Below are 18612 nucleotides of genomic sequence, written 5' to 3' on the forward strand. Positions count from 1 at the left end.
CATCCATTTTTGCTATCCAACGGGGTCAAGGGGGGCTGGAGCCAATCCCAGCCAGCTGCGGGCGAGAGGTGGGGTACACCCTGGACAGGTTGACAGTCCATCGCAAGGCTAACACACAGACGAACAACCACTCACTACAGGCAATTTAGAGACACCGATCAACCAATGCTGAATGTCTGTGGAAGGAAGCCAGAGCACCCAGAGAGAACCCACACAAGCACAGGGAGAACATGCAAACTCTGCACAGAAGGGCCCCGGGTCAGCCGGGGCTCAAACCCAGAACCTGCTTGTTGTGAGACAACAGCGCTAACCACTGTGCTGCCTCCAAATTTTACTATGTAAAGTGTAAATTTGTCATAGCATCTCGAATAAAAGCTGACATTTTTCTTCTCACTCTACAAGGTTTGCTGTACTTTCACATCTGGAAACAGTCTCTGTAAACTGTGGCTGGCTCTTAGAGACAGGGGCATATTATCACATTGTCTTTGTTATTTTATTATTGTTTTGTTGTGTCCCTGTGGCCTGTTGATTTGAATGGCTCACTAAGTGGTTGTTAATGGCACAAACATGTCTGTGGTTTTAAAATAGCAGACCGCCCATTATGCTGGTATTAACAAGCTAATAGCCTGTTACTAAACTGCTGAATGACATTGTCGCTGCTGCTGCCGAGCCGATGGACGCAATACACACAGGAGCACACACACACAACAAATACAGTTCTTCAATGCACAAACAGACAAATACATGTAAGTGGTTTGTATACTGTGTATGTGTATAGACTGGTGAGCAGAGCTGTGGACTAAAAGTGACCTACAGTAACTTTCAGTTGCTGCAGAAATGTGAGGATGAAAGAAAGGGAGATAACAGACAAGAAAATAGGTGGAATCAAACAGAAGAGAAAGGCAGAAAAATTGGCTGAAACATATAGCTGGAAGGTGTGATAGTAGTTATTAAAGTTGGGATGAACTTGGGTTGCTTACCGCAGCCCAGCTGTATTGTTGTGGCTCAGAAATTATTGATAGGGAGGAAGTGGTGACGTAATAAAGGCCAACACATCCGTTCTGTCTACATGTCTGTCTGATGGCTCTACTTGGGAGAAAGGCTTTTAGCTGCAGCTTCTGTTTTTAAACACACAGTGGTTCGGGTGACAGTCAGGAACAAACTGTGTCCTCCTTCTCTATGTTGTGTTCTAAGTCAGGTGGAGGTGTCCATGTACTGTGTGATTGATGGTGCACCTGTTTTTCCTCTAGTAATGTTGCATTCTTCAAATACACAGTCATGTACAGTACACACACACACAAATACACAGCTACACTGTTTGGGAGGGCATAGGGCAGCATAGTAGGAGGTATATCCCTGGGATATCATTTCTCCCTCTCCTTTCTTCCTCTTTGTAAGTTGTCCTTTCAACCAAGACGGCCCTTAAAGTTCAATGGTGTATTCTTCAAAAAGGGTTATTACTGGCTGCCTCTGATTCTGTATCATGCTGTGCACAGACCAGCCATCCCTCTTTTTTTATGTTCTTCTCCTTCTGTCATCATTTTCTGAAGGCAAGAAAGGAGAAGTCAGGGCTTCAGAGAGGTCTTTGACCAATGCCTTAAATCCATAAGCATTCCCTGCCTCTGACTTTGCACCAGACATTCATATTATATCTCCTTTACTTTTGATACTCAACAGAGCGCCCTCGTTGTCTTTTTCTCAGTGAATCTGTGTCTCGCCCTCTGTGCCAACTGCCTATAACACTCAACAGTTTACAGGGTTCCATGAAACAGCGTGTGACTGTAAGAGATACGGGCTGTTTCTAAAAGGCATGAAGAAATGCTCAAGGTTGTTGTTGCCCCTGCAGCCTTGACAAAGAATAAAGGCTTTCATAGAGTGCACACAATAGACAGTGGTTATAAGACAGGAGTTCTCAACCTTTCCTGGCCTGCAACCACATTTGTTTGAGTAACATTATAATGGGCACATGATTCTGTTTTGAGAGCATGGATACAGCTCCAGTACAGTAAGTAAATCTATATAAAAAAAATCATCTATTCATTCATTATTTATACTGCTTATTCTGTAGAGGGTTGCCGGGGGGGCAGGGGACAATCCCAGCTGACACTGGGCGAGAGACGGGGTACATTCTAAACAGGCCACCAGCCTATCACAGAGACAGGCAACCATTCACACCTATGGGCAAGTTACAGTCATCAGTCACCCTAACCTGCATGTCTTTGAACTGTGGGGGGATGCTGGAGTAACCGGACAAAACCTGCGCAGGCATGGAGAGAATCTTGAACAGCCTTGACTTTCAAACCTAGAGCCTTCTTGTCATGCGGCAATTAAATTAATATATATTAAACAAATAGATTTATCTTAATGACTTTAAATAACCATGTCTGACAAGGTCACATTGAGAAACTGACATTAAAGAACGCGACGGTTCATTCAACCTTGGCTGCTGCAGCTTTTGGTTGAGTGAAGGGCAGTGAAGCTCCCTAGATGTAATTAAACATTAATGTCTTAATATTGTTCACCTTTAGCAGCATATTGATTAACACAGAGCATGTGATTTCTCAATGCCCCAGGTTATTCAACTCTGTTGCATTTTGCCAAGATATTAAAGAGTAATAACTCAGAAAATCTTATTTTTGTTGATCTCCAGTTGTTTAACTCCTCACCAATGCTGCAGACATGTAGAAGTGTACCGTAGGGTGTGTCAGTAAGTTGTGACATCACTGCTGTGTGTGGGTAGAGGTGCACATTGGAGGTGAAGCAAATGTCATACCTTACAATTAGTCAGAGATGGCAGTAAAACACTCCTTTTCAGCCAGGTGTTAGCTAATGCTGTAGCTTGCCTGTGTTTGTGCTAGCACCATAGAAAGTGGGTGCTATAATTCCATATCATGTTACAAAGTGTATTGAATAGGGTAGTCCTCATTGAGATCTTTAGTGGCTACGGTGTAGCCACTTGAGTACTCATTTGCAGACCTAACCCTACCAGAGCAGACAACAATAGCAGTGCGCTCCATGATCGGTGATGGCCACAGGCCTGCTTCTCACCACCGCCACCTCCCTCCATTAACATAATTAGAAAGCTTGTCAGCTCGGGTTGAATGCTGATGACCAGGTAGCACCTTGTTTAGAACAGAACGTTTCCACTCCTTCCTGTCCTCTGACGCTCGTCTCGCCTCCGTCAGCGTCTCCCTCTGTCACTCTGTCATTCCTGTCGTCTGTGACCTCCACTGTTATCACGGCTGCCCTTGACAAGAAGAAATCTCTCCATTTCACAGGGACCAACCATAAGGGGGCTTGATTGCAGCAAATTGATCCATAATCACACAGCGCTCAGAGCTTTTTATCCTGTCGCCTCTTCGTCTCCACTTAAGAGGCCTGCCGTTGTTATATTCGCATGTTTTCTTCTCAAGGGTTTCCTCTGCTCCCGCCCTTCTCTCTGTCTCTATTTTTTTCTTTATTTCTTTGTCTTCTCTCTACCCTTCATCTTCTATATTATGCACGCAATTTTCTTTTCTCTCCTTCTCTCTGTCCCTCCCCTTTGTGTATGCATGTGATGCCAATTCGAACATCTCAACATGGCCATTGTAATCCCCTCCCTAGGCTCCCACTCTCTGTCGCTCTCGCTCATACACACACACATACCTCTGACCACTACATCTCTGCTGTTGATTGCTCTCTTCAGGTACACATACATCCTACATAGCTATGATGGCCAAGGAGACAGAGGGGAAGTGAAATAGAGAGGCAGGCACTGAAAGGCAAGAGACTGTAGAGATGAATAGATGATGGGATGAAGGTGTAGCCAGATGCTTCAAAGGCAGAGGTGACTTAAGCCAGCAGACACCTCAGAGTGGTGTCTTCCCGGATGACTCTCATTTTAGGGTAAATCCTAATTCCCTTATTTGATTGGTCCTTGCTCCTTGATCTTCGCTCAACACAGAAATTGTTCCGGTCCACCATTTTGAAGGACATCCCAAGGCTCTTATAGCTGGTCTGAGCAACAAGGAGCAAGGAGGCAGCCTGGAGGAGCTATGAACGAGGATACAAAAGACAACCTTCCCAGAAATCAGTCAGTTGGTGACTGGACATTTCAGATGACAGATTAGAGGAAAGAACATTCCATGTCTGTATAAACATGTTTTCTTGAATCCTGTCTCCTTGCATCTTTCCCTCGTACCTTAATTGAATGGATCTAAGATGAAAGGAAAAGATGCAGGTGAGGGAAGCATGGATGCAGTCAATGGAATAGGGATTTACCCTATGTCTCACTTGCTTTGTCTCTTTCTTTTCTGTCCATCTGTCCAATTAAAACTTAGTTTATTGGCAACGATTCGGTGGTGGAAAGTAACTAAGTACATTTACTCAAGTAGTACAATTTTGAGGTATCTGTATTCCACTTGAGTATTTTCATTTTCTGTTACATCATACTTTGATTTAATTACATTTTAAAGATAAATATTGTACTTTTTACTCCACGACATTCATTTTATAACTGTAGCTACTAGTCACTCTTCAGACTCAGATTAATACCAAAAATGCAGCATAATTATAAAACCACATTGATCTGTGGTGGAAAACCCACAAGCTACCCAGCAGTAATTCAAATGAAATGCATATAAACTAGTTAAAGCTATCTCCCCCTTTATCAGCTGCAGTATTCAATGTGATGTGCACAATACTGCATCAGTAATTATAACACAATATGATATACAGGAATGTGAAATGTGCCATTCTGTATAATAAGTAAATTTAGTTTTAGAACTTTAAGTATGTTTTGATGCTAACACTTTTGTATTTTTACATAATTACTATTTGGAATGCAGGACATTTACTTCTAGCAGAGTATTTTTACTTAAGTAAGGGATCTGAGTACTTCTTCCACCACTTTTTATTTTTGAGATACATTTTCTTTTTATTTCAGTGTATTATGAATATTCTATGTGCGTTGTGTGTTTACATTACACATGCAACTAACATTTATTTTAATTATTGAGTATCTGCAGATTATAATTCTGATGAGTAGATAAATTATTTAGCGTATGAAATGACTGAAGATGATAAAGTATGGCACAATTTCCCAGATGCCACACTGACATCTTCAAGTGTCTTGATTAGTTCAGCTAATAATCCAAAACATATGGATAGTTGATTTACAATGACAAAAAACAACTGTTGTTACACCTTTGTTTGATATATATCTTTAACTTAAATCATTTGATTATAAAATGTGTTTTTGAATAATTGATCACTTCTGTGTATTTGGTTGCTCATGTGCTGGCGGTGCATATATTAGAAATGGTGCATCGGTTTAAACATTGAAGTTAAAGGTTGAGTATGGAGATGAATGTTGGAAAATACACGACTTGTTTGTCTTCTCTCTTTTGTTGTGTCTATGTTCCACTGATGAAGCAGGGATACATGCTGCAGAGAGGATGCAATTATCTTCTGTTCTCTAATTTTGAATATGAATCCTTGCAGTTTGATTAAGAGCTTCTGCAGATGAAACAGCTGTGTGGCAGTAGGGCCATTTTAGTGCACAAAAGGTCTCAGTATTATACTCTTATTTTTGTTATACAAAATATTACAAGTTAAAAATGACACGTGTGTCTTTGATTTGCATCTACAGTTGCAAGAAAAAGTAATGGTGCTGTTTACAGCTTCCCAGTTTTCTGTATAAATTGGTCATGAAAGTCACAAATATCAATAAACACAATATTTCTAAACTGATAAAACACACAGTCATGATCTTTCGTGTCTTTATTGGACTGATTAATATCTAAAGTCTTTGAGAGGACTCTGTAAACCTTTCCAGCCACATGCAAATAAACAACTCTTTATCGTAGGAATTCTGAGATTTCTTTTTGTGAGGCATGGACCACCTCATCTAATGTGGCTTGTGAATAACACAGTGACACTGTTTGAGTGTTTTTATAAGTCAGAGTAGTTCTAAACCACACCTTCATTCTCTTTTCATTGACTGGACTCCGGGTTTGCTAACACCTGACTCCAGTTGATGTTTAGTGACATCAGAAGCCGAGTGCTGCCATAAAATTTTTCCACCATCACTTTGTATGTTTAATGAGTGTGTTCAATAAAGACATGAAAGATCAGCACTGTTTGTTTTATCAGCTTAGAAATATTGTTTGTTGCTATTTGTGACTTTGATGAAGATCAGATCACATTTCATGACCAATTTATGCAGAAAACAAGCTAATTGCAGACAGTGCCAGTACTTGTTTGCTGCAGCTATGCTGGAGTGGCAGGACCTACTCCTGAGGGGCAATGTCTCTCATTTATGAACCTCTTTAACTTCACTTCATCACAGTCCTCTGTGGGCCTGTCACGGCAGCTCAGAGAACATGACTGAAGAACATAAGAATTGGAAAGGGAATGTGCATTTAAGAGAATACAGTAAGAGGGCAGAGGCTGGGTAGGGGAGGTGGATGTGACAGTGAGTGAGTGAAAGCAGCAGAGGCAAAATTTATGTCCACACTTCCAAATCAAAGTGCTCCCTAAGCATATTTTTCACCTGCCAAAGTCACGCACTGCACTGTATGGCACATTAGTGCTCATTCTCTTGCAGCTCACTGAGAGGAAATAAAAAATTAAAGGATGTCAAACTACGATCAGCTCTGATAAATATGTAAATTACTTGAGAGAAGCAAAGTGGTTGTGAAAAACAACATAAATCTAATGGATGCTGAAGGTCAGTCCAGATTGTGCTGGTCAGCTATTTTGGCGACAGCAGTCCCAGGAACTTTGGGTTCAGTTTCAGAAGTTGTGACATGATGTAATTAGCTGTGATCTCCTTCATCATTCTTCTTCAGCAGGTTCAAAGGAAACCCTGTCAAGACCTTCTTCAAGTATCATCAATATATTTAACATATATACAATACATTTAGCCACATTAACAGTAAATTTGATTCAAATGGATAGCGGCAGATTTTGCTTACTTTTTTAATGTCACTGGTGTCAAGTGTTCTGGCACACTGTAGAAGGCTGAGAGACTATTTTAAGACTGGCACTAAACTCCTTGGACACTAAATTGCCTATTAGGTTTTATGTTAAACTGGATGAAATTATTTGATTTCTTTGGTATGTTACATGGAGGGCAAATATACTCCAGTTTATACTGCAACCCTGCTCCACACTACAAAGGGACACAGTAAAAAAACGACAACACTACCCACAGCTTTATACCATGATATAACACAAGTCTCAAATAAGGCCTCTCTCTGTCACTGTCCCCCTCCTGTCTTTGCTCTGTGGGTTTTACACTGTAATAAATTAGCCTCACTTTGGTGAAATGGCAACAAGACACGCTTGGCACCCTGCTCAGCGCATCATATCAAGGATGGGCGCAAGCTGTAAATTGTCACTGGCACTGAATTTATACAGAGCCTTGGAACGAGATGCAGCACTGTGTACTCCCTAGTTGAGTGAACACCACCAAGCATCAAAGCTCTGCACCTCTTCACACACCCCCTTGCTCCACCTGCTGACACCACCCACTCTGCCTCTTCAAGGACAAACAGAGAGAGGAGGAAAGGAGAAAAAGAGAGACAGACAGGAATGGGAAAATTTGTGTATAATAAGTGTGGTGGGCTTTAAAGTGATAAGAGTTTTATGATGTTGTTTGCTTCCCCAGGAACTGACCAGGTCCCTGGCTTAAACTTTGGTGAGCTTGCATGTGTCCGTGCGCACATTTGTAGGTGAAAGAAAGCCTGTGGCGTGTCTCAGATTTATTCAGCTCATCTTATTGTGGGGAGGCAGGGGCACTGCCAAGCCAAGGCCTCCTCAGACATTCATAAAGTGTGCTTTGTCACTTCACACAACACACATTGCAAAGCGAAACTTTCAGAGAAGGGTTGGTGCTGTAAGAGAGAAAAAGTGAGTCCTTGTTTGACATTACTAATTGTCATAAAATGGGGCCATGTGTTTTTGCTGAACTGAGCTGAGGAAAGAAAGATATTACAGGTACTACAGGTGTAAGAACAGAGACATAGGACAGTGAGGGGATGGCACAGAGACAAACAATGAGATGGAGGTGAAGACAGAACAAAGGAAAGCAGAAAACCAACCCAAAAAGTGGCAAACTGCAAATTTGCATCCTGTTTTGGATGTCATTTGATCTACCTTTTTCTTTGTTTTGTTATTTGTCACTACCACTATTACATTCAAGTGTTAAACTACAGTCTTGTGATTAGTTTTTCTAGTTACAGCATATGCTGGCAGTTATATGTGCTTATTTCACTAAGTACAGAGCTGTAGCCAATAAAAAAATTAATAAAATAAATAAATAAATACATATCTGGTAGGGAAATACAGAAAATTACATTTTTGTTGGCTTGAACTAAGTAAAAACTAAAGGTATTGAATACAACATTATTCAAATCTCACTATAAAATATCCACTAGTGATAGTTTTTGTTTTTCAGCTGTAAAATGTCAGATCTAACTGCATAAAATTAATACAGAGGACATGACCTCTGTGTTCCCCAAACAAGCTAGCTCCATAGCAAATTATAGTTCAGCATATATGTGCATAAACTATTTATCTTTTGTGTTCATTATGATTTATTATATCTCCAGCGCAAACCTGATACAACCTGCAGTGCCAATATGTCCATTACTGTAAATATCATTATAATCAGTGGTGGAAGTAGTACTCAGATCCTCCACTTAGGTAAAAGTAGCAATACAACAGTGTAAAAATACTCTGTTACAAGTAAAAGTTACGCATTTAAAATGTTACTGAAGTTAAAGTACAAAAGTATTGGCATCAAAACATACTTAAAGTACTAAAAGTAAAAGTGCTTATTATGCAGAATGGCACATTTCACATTCTTTTATAACATATTATTGTGTTGTAATTACTGATGAATTGTTGTCCACATTACATTGAAGCAGAAGTGATTTTTTTCTTGAACTTGGTTTAACATTCATCTCAGCACTCTCCAGTGAAGACTTTTTATTTGAAGAACTCCTGTTTTCTGTTTTTCTCCCTCCTACTACAATCTCTAAAAACTGTAAGAAAGAGATTTTGATCAATCTAATAATTTACCTTCTCTTTTTCTTTTGCTTCTGTCTTTCATTCCCCTTTCTATCTGTCTGCTCCTCACAATGTCCCCTTGCCTGTTGTTCTCTACTGACACCTGGAGGTCAGGAGATAGTGTTGCAGGGCTGTGGTCTTGAGGTTGAACCACAACTTGACCCTAACCTCCATGTTAAATTCTACCCTCACCTAACCCAAAATGATTTTGCTTTGACCCCCACCCCCGCCTGGGGAATAGCAGGATTTAATTTTGTGCTACAGTGCTTGACTGGGCACAGCCAGATACAGAGGAATACACATACAGACACATAAACACAACAGCTACTCAGGGAGCATTTGTGAGAGCCCTGAGGAGACATAGTCACATACACACACACACACAGAGTGATGTGGATCCATTGTAAGCTCCAGGAGTCTGCTGGAAGACATTGTTTTGATGGAGCAGCAAGGGCACTAGCACTGAGACTAAATGTAGCATGGCCACGATGGTTGAATTCCCAACAGTCAGGGCCTTGGCAGCTGCCACTGGTTTTGCTCACAACTTTCTGGGTTCTTGGTTTTACTGTTGGTAGAATGACTGTGCGTGTGTGTGTGTGTGTGTGTGTGTGTGTGTGCCTTCTTTTCTTTGCTGATTGCAGCTTTGCACTATACAATGTGTGCGTATTTGAGTGTGCTCTTGTATCAGGAGCCTGTGTGGTGGCCTGGGGTCAAGGCCAAAGTAGAATTTCTAAGTGATGGAATTTCACAGCCACCGAGCACCCTGCGGCCGGCCAAACCGCAGGCACTCACATTTACAACAACCGGCTTGCCCCACTCCATAGAGACTTCTGAATGGCAAAGCCATTTGTCTCTGTGAAGGGCAGAGGGAGAGAAAAGCGAAATAAAATCAGAGAGAGAGTACTTAAATGGAACACTTTTTTTTGTTTACAACCCCTACTCACTCAGACAGACACAATGTATACAAGAAGCACACATACACACACACACAACTCTGAGGCTAAATTGGAATTAAGGAGAAGGAAAGGTGCATAGCCTGTTGCTAATTAGCATTTTTGCTGCTCAGCAGAAGTGGGTGGTAGAATCGATAAGATATTTAGTTTGTGTATAGCAATGAGGCACACAATCACTTTGATCCATTAGCAACAACAAATTAGAGGAAAAACACTGGCCAAGAAAACAGAATTTTGACCTCCATGGTTTTTAATTGGGCTGAAGCATGGTGACTGCTTGTGTTTCTGTTATTTAGCCTTATATCGTGCAGTATTTGAGGTATGTGCACAAGAATGATTGTGAACATATGAGGTTAATACAATCTCTGAAGGTTAATTTCACTTATAGAATAAAGAATTTTCTACCTTTTGGATTCTGACTTCAAACACACCATTGCTGGAATTTATTTGCAAACACTGCACAGCAGGTATCTAGTGAGAAATTGAAACACTTGAGGTCAGCCTTATGAAAGTAAAGTTTCAGATATAGTCATTCATATTACTAGTATGCAGAAAAACATATGCTCTGAATTGTTTGATCGGAGAATCCACGACTTCTCTCACCATTCAGCTTTCTCAGGCATGCTGAAAGGTTCATTAAACTTTATTTGTGTAGAAATGCCACCAGTAAAGTGACTGAAAATGCATAAGAAAAGTCTCCAATGCTCAATGTCAGCAGTCCAACGTGCCCTCCGAGCAGAGTTAGAGCAGTGAAGTGTCTTGTCAGAGAGAAGTCTTCAGTCAGACCTTAACTCAAACAAGACCTCTATCAGGTCACACCTGCTGCTGGCTGATCTCGACCTCTGTAGATGTATAATTCACTCTGCCTGTTAATATTCAGTGCTGTGTGTTAGTTTGATGTTTGATTTATGTGTGTCTGGCTAAAAACAGATGAACAGTTCAGTATGTGTTTTGACACAGCTTCTGATATGGCACTGTAATAGGTTGACTATTAGTATATCTACTTCTGAACTTAAAATTGTAATATTTTACCAAGAATGGGTTTTTAAAACTGCTGTCTACAAGTGTACTATAAATTCTGTGCATTAACAACACTGGCTCTTTCTTCTTTGACACATTGCCTTTTCTTTTCTTTGCACCTTTCCCCTCTCACCTTTCTCTCCCTGCAGATCGCATGGGTCCAGAGAGGGATAAGAAGCTGGTTATACTTACAGCTCGGGTTCACCCTGGAGAGTCTCCCGCCTCCTTTGTCTGTCAAGGTAAAGTTTTAATGCTGGGTCGGTACCTTGTTTCATTGGATTGATTCAGATCACCACTGGTGTGTGCTCTTTGACAATGCTAATCAACATGTTAGAGTTCATAAAATATGTTGTGTTTACAAAAAGATAGTTAAAGCCTACATTGCCAAAGGATAAACATGGGGTATGAGTCAATATGTTTTTTGCATTTAGGAATACCTATAGTTACATATTGATAAACTAATGAAATCAATAGGAAATAAAATAACATTTATGTGTCATGCAGTGTCATTAAAATGCCCCATCTCTCACAGACTACATGACACAATAATACCAGTCCAGGTCAAAGCCCATCAGAGAACACCTGGACATACAAAGACTTTGTTTTTGCATATCAGAAACTGTCTTAGTGCTCATGGTTGTCCAAATAATGTCTTGTCAGTCTTTAAAAGTCAAAAAGAAAAAATCCTAATGAGAAATAAATGATTTCTAAGTTATTAATATTTCAGTTTATTTCAAAGTTAAAAGTCATCTTATGAGGAGGAATATAAAACAGTGGACATAAAAATTTGTAGTTTACCCACATAACTGACAGAGCCTGTGCTGCACAGGAGATACTGAAACCTTTTCCTCCAGACTGAAGGGGCACTGAGTGTGATCAAAACAACGTAACAGTTGACAATTTTACAGGTGACATTTTACAGCTGTTTTCAAAGAGCTGAGTACTCCCCATGATTAGTTTACTGAACTTTAGGTTGACTGGTTTAGTACCTTCATTTGTGCTCCATACAGTGTATCACCTCAAATCAGAAGAAGTTGGGATGATATGTAAAATGTAAATTAAAACTAAAAGTAGTGATTTGTAAATCATCTGTATTACTCTGAAAACATCAGAATCAAAGTGAGTGTTTATTTTGAACACAAACTAAAACTGATGAGGTATCACATCAAATAATGTGCTGCTGTATTGTTTTCAATGCAATACAGGACACAGGTGATTTACACATCACCATTTTCAGCTTTAATTTAGATTTTACATCCATGCCATCACAACTTTTTCTGATTTGAGGTTGTAAACTCATCAATGAATTATTAGAATTTCTCTTGTTAATACCTTCTTAAGACAGATGCTGATCCTGAACCTGAGATATCTGAAAGCGACATAAATAGAAAATACAATCTGAGGATATCCTAGAAGTTGCATTATCTTCGCTCCTGAGTACCATTAGCTCAAAACTAATAAAAGAGCATGAAAACCTGAGAACCCTTGGGAAATTGTCTTCTTGTGTAGCACAACAGCCTAAAAGACCATTTTAACAGGATTTTATGACTCCTGCTCAGACTGAGGTCAGTGGCCAGGTTCATTCTTTCTGGGTTCCACTTCCTTGTTTATAGGTGGTAGGTCTGAGCAGTTTTGCAGAAGGGACTGTTTCAAATAGGTGGCAGACTTTTGGCAGAAGGGACTGTTTCAAATAGGTGGCAGACGACATCTATCTATCTATCTATCTATCTATCTATCTATCTATCTATCTATCTATTTTATTTGCTATGTGTGACTCTGTGTGTGTGTGTGTTTCAGTGTGTTTGTGCATCATCATGAATCAGATGAGTTGGCTTCTAGCCTACTGTGTGCTGCCTGTTTTTCCAGTGCCATCAGCTTCATTCCATTTGTATCGATTTAAGCTTGACATCTCTTATTCCTCCCCTGATTCTGACGATGTCCCCTTGCTGTCCTTCCTTCTCCTTTTTTTTCTCAAAACTCAGTTAACTGCCAACTCGTCTTTGGTTTTCTTTTCAAGTCTAATTCCCTCTGCGTGTGTGTGTGTGTGTGTTTCACAGGTGTGATTGACTTCCTGGTGAGCCAGCATCCTATGGCCCAGATCCTGAGAGATCATGTAATCTTCAAGATTGTCCCTATGCTGAATCCTGATGGAGTCTACCTGGGCAACTACAGGTACACAAATATGACTGCATCACCACATTAGATAGAATTAACACATTACATGGTTTTATGTCCTGCTACGTGGGATTATATCCTCCTAAATCCACCTTTAGGGATCTTAATGAATTTATATAGCTCACAGCAGTGCATTTGTTAAAAGATAGTATTTGGCTGTAGGGCTGTACTTTTGGTCCATTTTGTCTGTCTTTAACACTATTGCTGCAGCTCTGTGTGCACGCTCCTCTCCTCTGTTTTTCCCTCCTCTCTTTCCCAAAACTTTTACTTAATAGGCTTAGCCTCAGGAATACTAATGTGCACTGAAATAAGCATCAGTAGTGTGCTCCCAGTGTTTGTGAGTGCCATCTAGTGATGGCATGTCATCATTGCTTCCAAAAATATTTGGAAGCAGTAACAATCTTTAAACATTGTTGACTGTGATTGGTGGCTGCTTAAAGGCTATTTTCATTTGCTTGCTTTCACACTGAGTGGTGATGAGCATAATCACAGAAGGTGAATAGTGAAAGTCCTCATCTCACCAATCACATGTGCTCATTGCTACACACGCTCCCTCTCTCGTCGTTCTCAGCAACACACACACACACACACACAGAGACAGGTACACAGACACCCCACAGCCATCCCGGCAGGGCACAGTGCAGAGCAGACTGGAATGGATACATGCAGAGCGAAGAATCAATGGCAGTTAACCTGGGATGAGTATCTTATTCATGGCTGGCTGCTCTGCTCAGTCGCTCTGCAGCATCACTAACTCCTGTGTCATTACCAAGGGCTTCAGTAAATGTCAAAGGTACACATGACAACAAACAGGGTGGATCATGAGGCATCTTGTGAGCATCCTATTATGGCAAATGCAGGCTGAGAGAGTAGCAATTTGCCCTAGATAATACATATTTACAGTTTGCTACTTTAAACATTTCTGTGTGCCATTCATTTCTGTTAACAACCCCACAATGCAATGTGTCACATTTAATAGATGGAAAAAATATTTTTGTGGGCACTCTGCACAACTACACAGTGATAACTCAAAATGACAATAATTCATGAGTCTGGAATTATGATTTATATAGGGAGCAGTGAAAGAGTGACACTAGTTTCAGATGTTGAGATTTTTACATTCACGTTGTTTACTTCTTTCTTCCGTCCTTTCTTTCTTTGTTGGCACATTGCTACATTTATTGCCCAGTTATTGTGCTAACTGTCAATTAGTAGAATAGTGTGAATGTAATGGCAGGACTAGTATATGTGGACAAGATTGAAACAAAACAGGAACCCACTCAAAAACACTGCTCCACAGTTGCTACTAGTGGTAAAGCAACTTTACACGGTACCTTTAAGCAACTGCAGTATGATTTTATAAGGCAAACATGCACACACTTACACAGCTTTATACACTCAGATGGCAGTTTATTAGGCACCTAGCTAAAATTAAACCAGTCCTTCATTAACTCTCTCATCATGGCATAGTTTGGAGACTAGCAGCAGAAACTTCTAAAATTATCATACATCTAAAAGAGTTCCAGCAAAAACTGGCACAGGTGTCTTCAGATTAGCCTGTTTAAAAACTTCCCAAGGCTCCCCACAAGATATAATCCTACAACCTTAAAACAGACACAAAACTTTGTTTTCTGGACTACATACTAATGAAAATAGAAAGGACAATAATCTTCATAATTAATGAGTGAAGGTCAGAAACATAATCTTTGCCCTCTACAAATTAGACAAAATGTTTTTGTATTACATTGCAATGAAAACATCAGGTCCTTGACTCAGACTGTCTCATTATGTAATGAGTCAGTAATGAGCTGACTAAAGCTCTATGTAACTAGAAAGCTGAATGGCTGAAGACACACTGAAGACAGCATAGCTGAGACTTGTGTGCTTTTTCTCTTTGTGCTGATGCTTGCATGATAAAAAATAAAAGACTTTTGTACTATATATTTGGGGGTGCAGACCTGCTGTTTTCTTTGTGAACTAGGTGTACCTAATAATCTGCCGTCTGAAACTGTGTGTGTGTGTCTGTGAACAGGTGTTCACTGATGGGATTCGACCTGAACCGCCACTGGCAAGATCCCTCTCCATGGGCCCAGCCAACTCTGCACGCTGTTAAACAACTCATAGTGCAGATGAATCGAGACCCAGTGAGTGAACATGCACACACACACACACACACACACACACACAGTAAATGCACAGATGTCCTCCACTCTGTAGTCAACATTCCTTCACCACAGTAATGTCTACTGGTCCCAAGAACAGTGTTCTTTCTCTGGGCTTGGGTCAGCAGGTTGCTCCAATCTGTGTTTAGAGTATGTGCGCTGGGGGAGCATGGATAGGCTAGTCAGCACCTCTAGAATGTCAGCTAGGCTCTCCTGGCCATTCAGAACATATTACTGAAGCAAGTCTCTGTGCTTTCAGGCTCTAACTCTACTGTAAGTTTTCCCTTTTCCAGTTTCAGTCTTTCAGTCAGAAGAATGCTACCCTGGCAGGCCAGGGATTTTTCTCTTTGTTCCTGATGTTAATTATAAGCAGAGCGGCAGGTTGGTGGGATTACTGAAGGTCAGTGTGTGTCCTGGGAATACTCTGCCCTTTTGTACACTCCTCTAATCCTGATAAGAGAGGGAGCAGGCTGAGCTGGGACGCAGGGCAGGCCAGAGATGGGGTGAGGCGCAGGGCTGACATCAGGCAGATTAACCTTTTCCCCTGGTGCTGACACACTGATCGATAGATTCTGTCATGGCGGGGTGATCCACTCATGCCTGTCATTCACACTCACTAACACACACATTCATCCTGAGAAAACACACATACACAAACATTTCATCATGCACCTACAGTACTGTAGCAATTCACAGACAAACAGGGAAAACCTATGTTTCCACCTGCCAGCAGGGGCATTTTTGTTTCTCAGATGATTATTTTCCAAATGAGTTGTAACTACCTCAGTATTTATATGCAGCAGTAGTTCAGGGACTCGAGCTCCTATATAATTTCAAATGAAATAAGTGGCTTTGCTTTGAAATAAGAGATCTCAATTAAAAATGTTAGGCACATTATTATTATTACTGCTACTACTATTATTATTATTATTATTATTATTAGTAGTAGTAGTAGTATGTTCAGTCTCATGTACATTGAATTCATGCCAGATTTTTACCATCTATTGCTGTAGCCTAATAGAAAAACCTGATTGTTCACCACCGCAGTAACTCTGCAGGGTAAATGCAGCCCTCATTCAACACAGTATTGTGCCATGTGTTTCCTAAGTCCGCTCCTCCTGGTCAGATGCTTTCCATTCCCTGTCCCTCTCTCTTGATATCCCACCAGCACTTGTCTGCTGTAGCCCCTTCTCCCTGATAATTGATTTGACTCTCAGAGAGTTAATTTGGAGATTTGGGCAACTAGCCAGTTAATCCCATGAGACAGTACTCATGTCTTGGGTTCCCAGATGCCAAATTCAATGTCAACAGCCAGGAGTCGTGTGCTGCTGCGCTGCATTCATGCTCATCTCACACAGCGGGCATGGAGTCTAATGAAGCTAGCAGGGTTGGAGGGCTCTGCTGGAAAACTCCATTAACAGGAGATCAGCAGCAGTTACAACAGAACAACTGGGCTAAGATAGCATATGTGGCCAATTTACTAGCTGCTAATTCAGTGTGGTCATTTGTTTAAAAACCAAGTCTGGGAGGATGGGAGGTCCTTTTCAATTTTCAGGTAATTTTTCTACTATACAGCAATGTATCTTTTACTGTACCCAAAATTATGCCTAAAACTAGAGTTTGCTAAGTAATGGGTGGGCTGCTCAGAAGACTGAAGGTTGGGAGCATTGATTAAAAAACACTTAGTGCTCATCAAGCTTGAAATCTTAGCAACCATTGAGATAACAGCTGAGAGCCTGGTGTTAATCAGCTACATGTGCACGCCCCTAAATTATTTTCATTTTGTGTAAAGAGCCAGTAAGATATTACTGACTGTGCCTTTACCTAAGCACAACCTTTGCTAGCTGTAAAGTCTGAATCCAATGCAGAAACATTAATCTAATAATTGTTTGTTGGAGAAAGACATTAGCCTGCACTACATGCGCACTGTGCAATTGTTCATGCCTCTGAAATGATGTTCCAATATCTGTGGGGTACAACTCACTTGCACAGGTGGGTGGCAGTTGGCTGGGAGTCAAGAGTCACAGCACACAAGCCAGCTAATCCGCTCTTGTTTTGTTATTATAACATTGTTGCTTGCTGTTAACTTTATCAAGACCTGTTAGAAATGCAGGTCTTGATGCTGGTACGGGACAAAAACAGGAAATGTTAATGGTGTCTGTAAGCTACTATAAATTATAATGGGCTGTTCTTAGCACAGTTTAATTGGCAAAGACAGACACGCATTCTTAATCTTTTCCACCTCATAACAACAAACTCCAACTTCAACATTCAAAGAACATTAAAAATAGCTTGTAGCTTTCTGAGGATACATCTGGAACCCGGTGGTAGGCATGCAACTGTGTTTCAGTGCTTACAGTTTGAATGTATGTGATATCTGTTGAATTTGATTCAAAAATAAAAACAATCAGTTTATTATGGCCAGTAAATAATATATGAAAACTCCCACCTATGATGGTGACATGTGACAGATGTACTGTAGTGAATTGCAATTGTAGCCTCTTCTGTAGTTTCTCATAAAGCTCTGTAGAAAATAGTATTATTTCTGCATCAATATATTTGTGTCATAATTCAAAGTCACATTGCCTTCCATTTCACAAAGGACCCCATTTGGTTTGAAACCCTGCCAACCCTTCTTGTGAAGGACACCCTTGTCACTCCAAAGCAATTCTCCATCATTGTGAATTCAGCAGCACTTTTTCTGCCAGGAAACTTGCATCCGTCTTCTGTTATGACAATAATTTCCTCTGTTATGACAGTAATTTCAATAACTGGCTGCAAGTTCCCAGAGAAGTGCCATTTAAATCAAAGCTTGTTGCAAGCTCAGTCTACACCGCATTGGTTATTAATAGCTGGAAACTTTTATTTCACAAATATTTGTATATAAATTCAGTACTGCTCAAAACATTTGCACTCAACAGTGGTAATGCAAACTCAGGCCTATACAAGAAAATTTTTAAAGTCACTGACTAAAGGTTACTTCAGCCAGCTCATTTGTAACAGTTATATAATGTATGAATACAACACATGTACAGTTGCAGTTTGGCATTGAGGCTGCCACTCTCAACAACATACAGCCTGCATAAAGAGATTTCCTTTTAAGAGGAAATTGAATCCCCCACCAAATGTGTATTAAGATAATCCCCAATAAATGGACGGTATGAGTAAGTAGTGAGGACTACTAAATGCAGTCTACTCCTGTTTCGGTAATGTTTAATTTTATATATTTATATATAAAAAAGTTATGC

The 18612-nt window shown here is 40.4% G+C and overlaps 1 protein-coding gene across 1 annotated transcript in view; it reads left to right on the forward strand.

Annotated features, from left to right (window-relative positions):
- The window catches only part of agbl4 (AGBL carboxypeptidase 4), a 297544-nt gene that overhangs the window by 257853 nt on the left and 21079 nt on the right, over window positions 1–18612 (forward strand). The window contains exons 7-9 of the mRNA XM_020613018.1: window positions 11177–11266; window positions 13085–13199; window positions 15235–15346. Coding sequence (XP_020468674.1) covers window positions 11177–11266; window positions 13085–13199; window positions 15235–15346 — 317 coding nt within the window. The remainder of the gene's footprint in view (window positions 1–11176; window positions 11267–13084; window positions 13200–15234; window positions 15347–18612) is intronic.

The sequence above is a fragment of the Monopterus albus genome, unplaced genomic scaffold, assembly GCF_001952655.1.
Source record: "Monopterus albus unplaced genomic scaffold, M_albus_1.0 scaffold129.1, whole genome shotgun sequence".
Taxonomy (NCBI): Eukaryota; Metazoa; Chordata; class Actinopteri; order Synbranchiformes; family Synbranchidae; genus Monopterus; species Monopterus albus.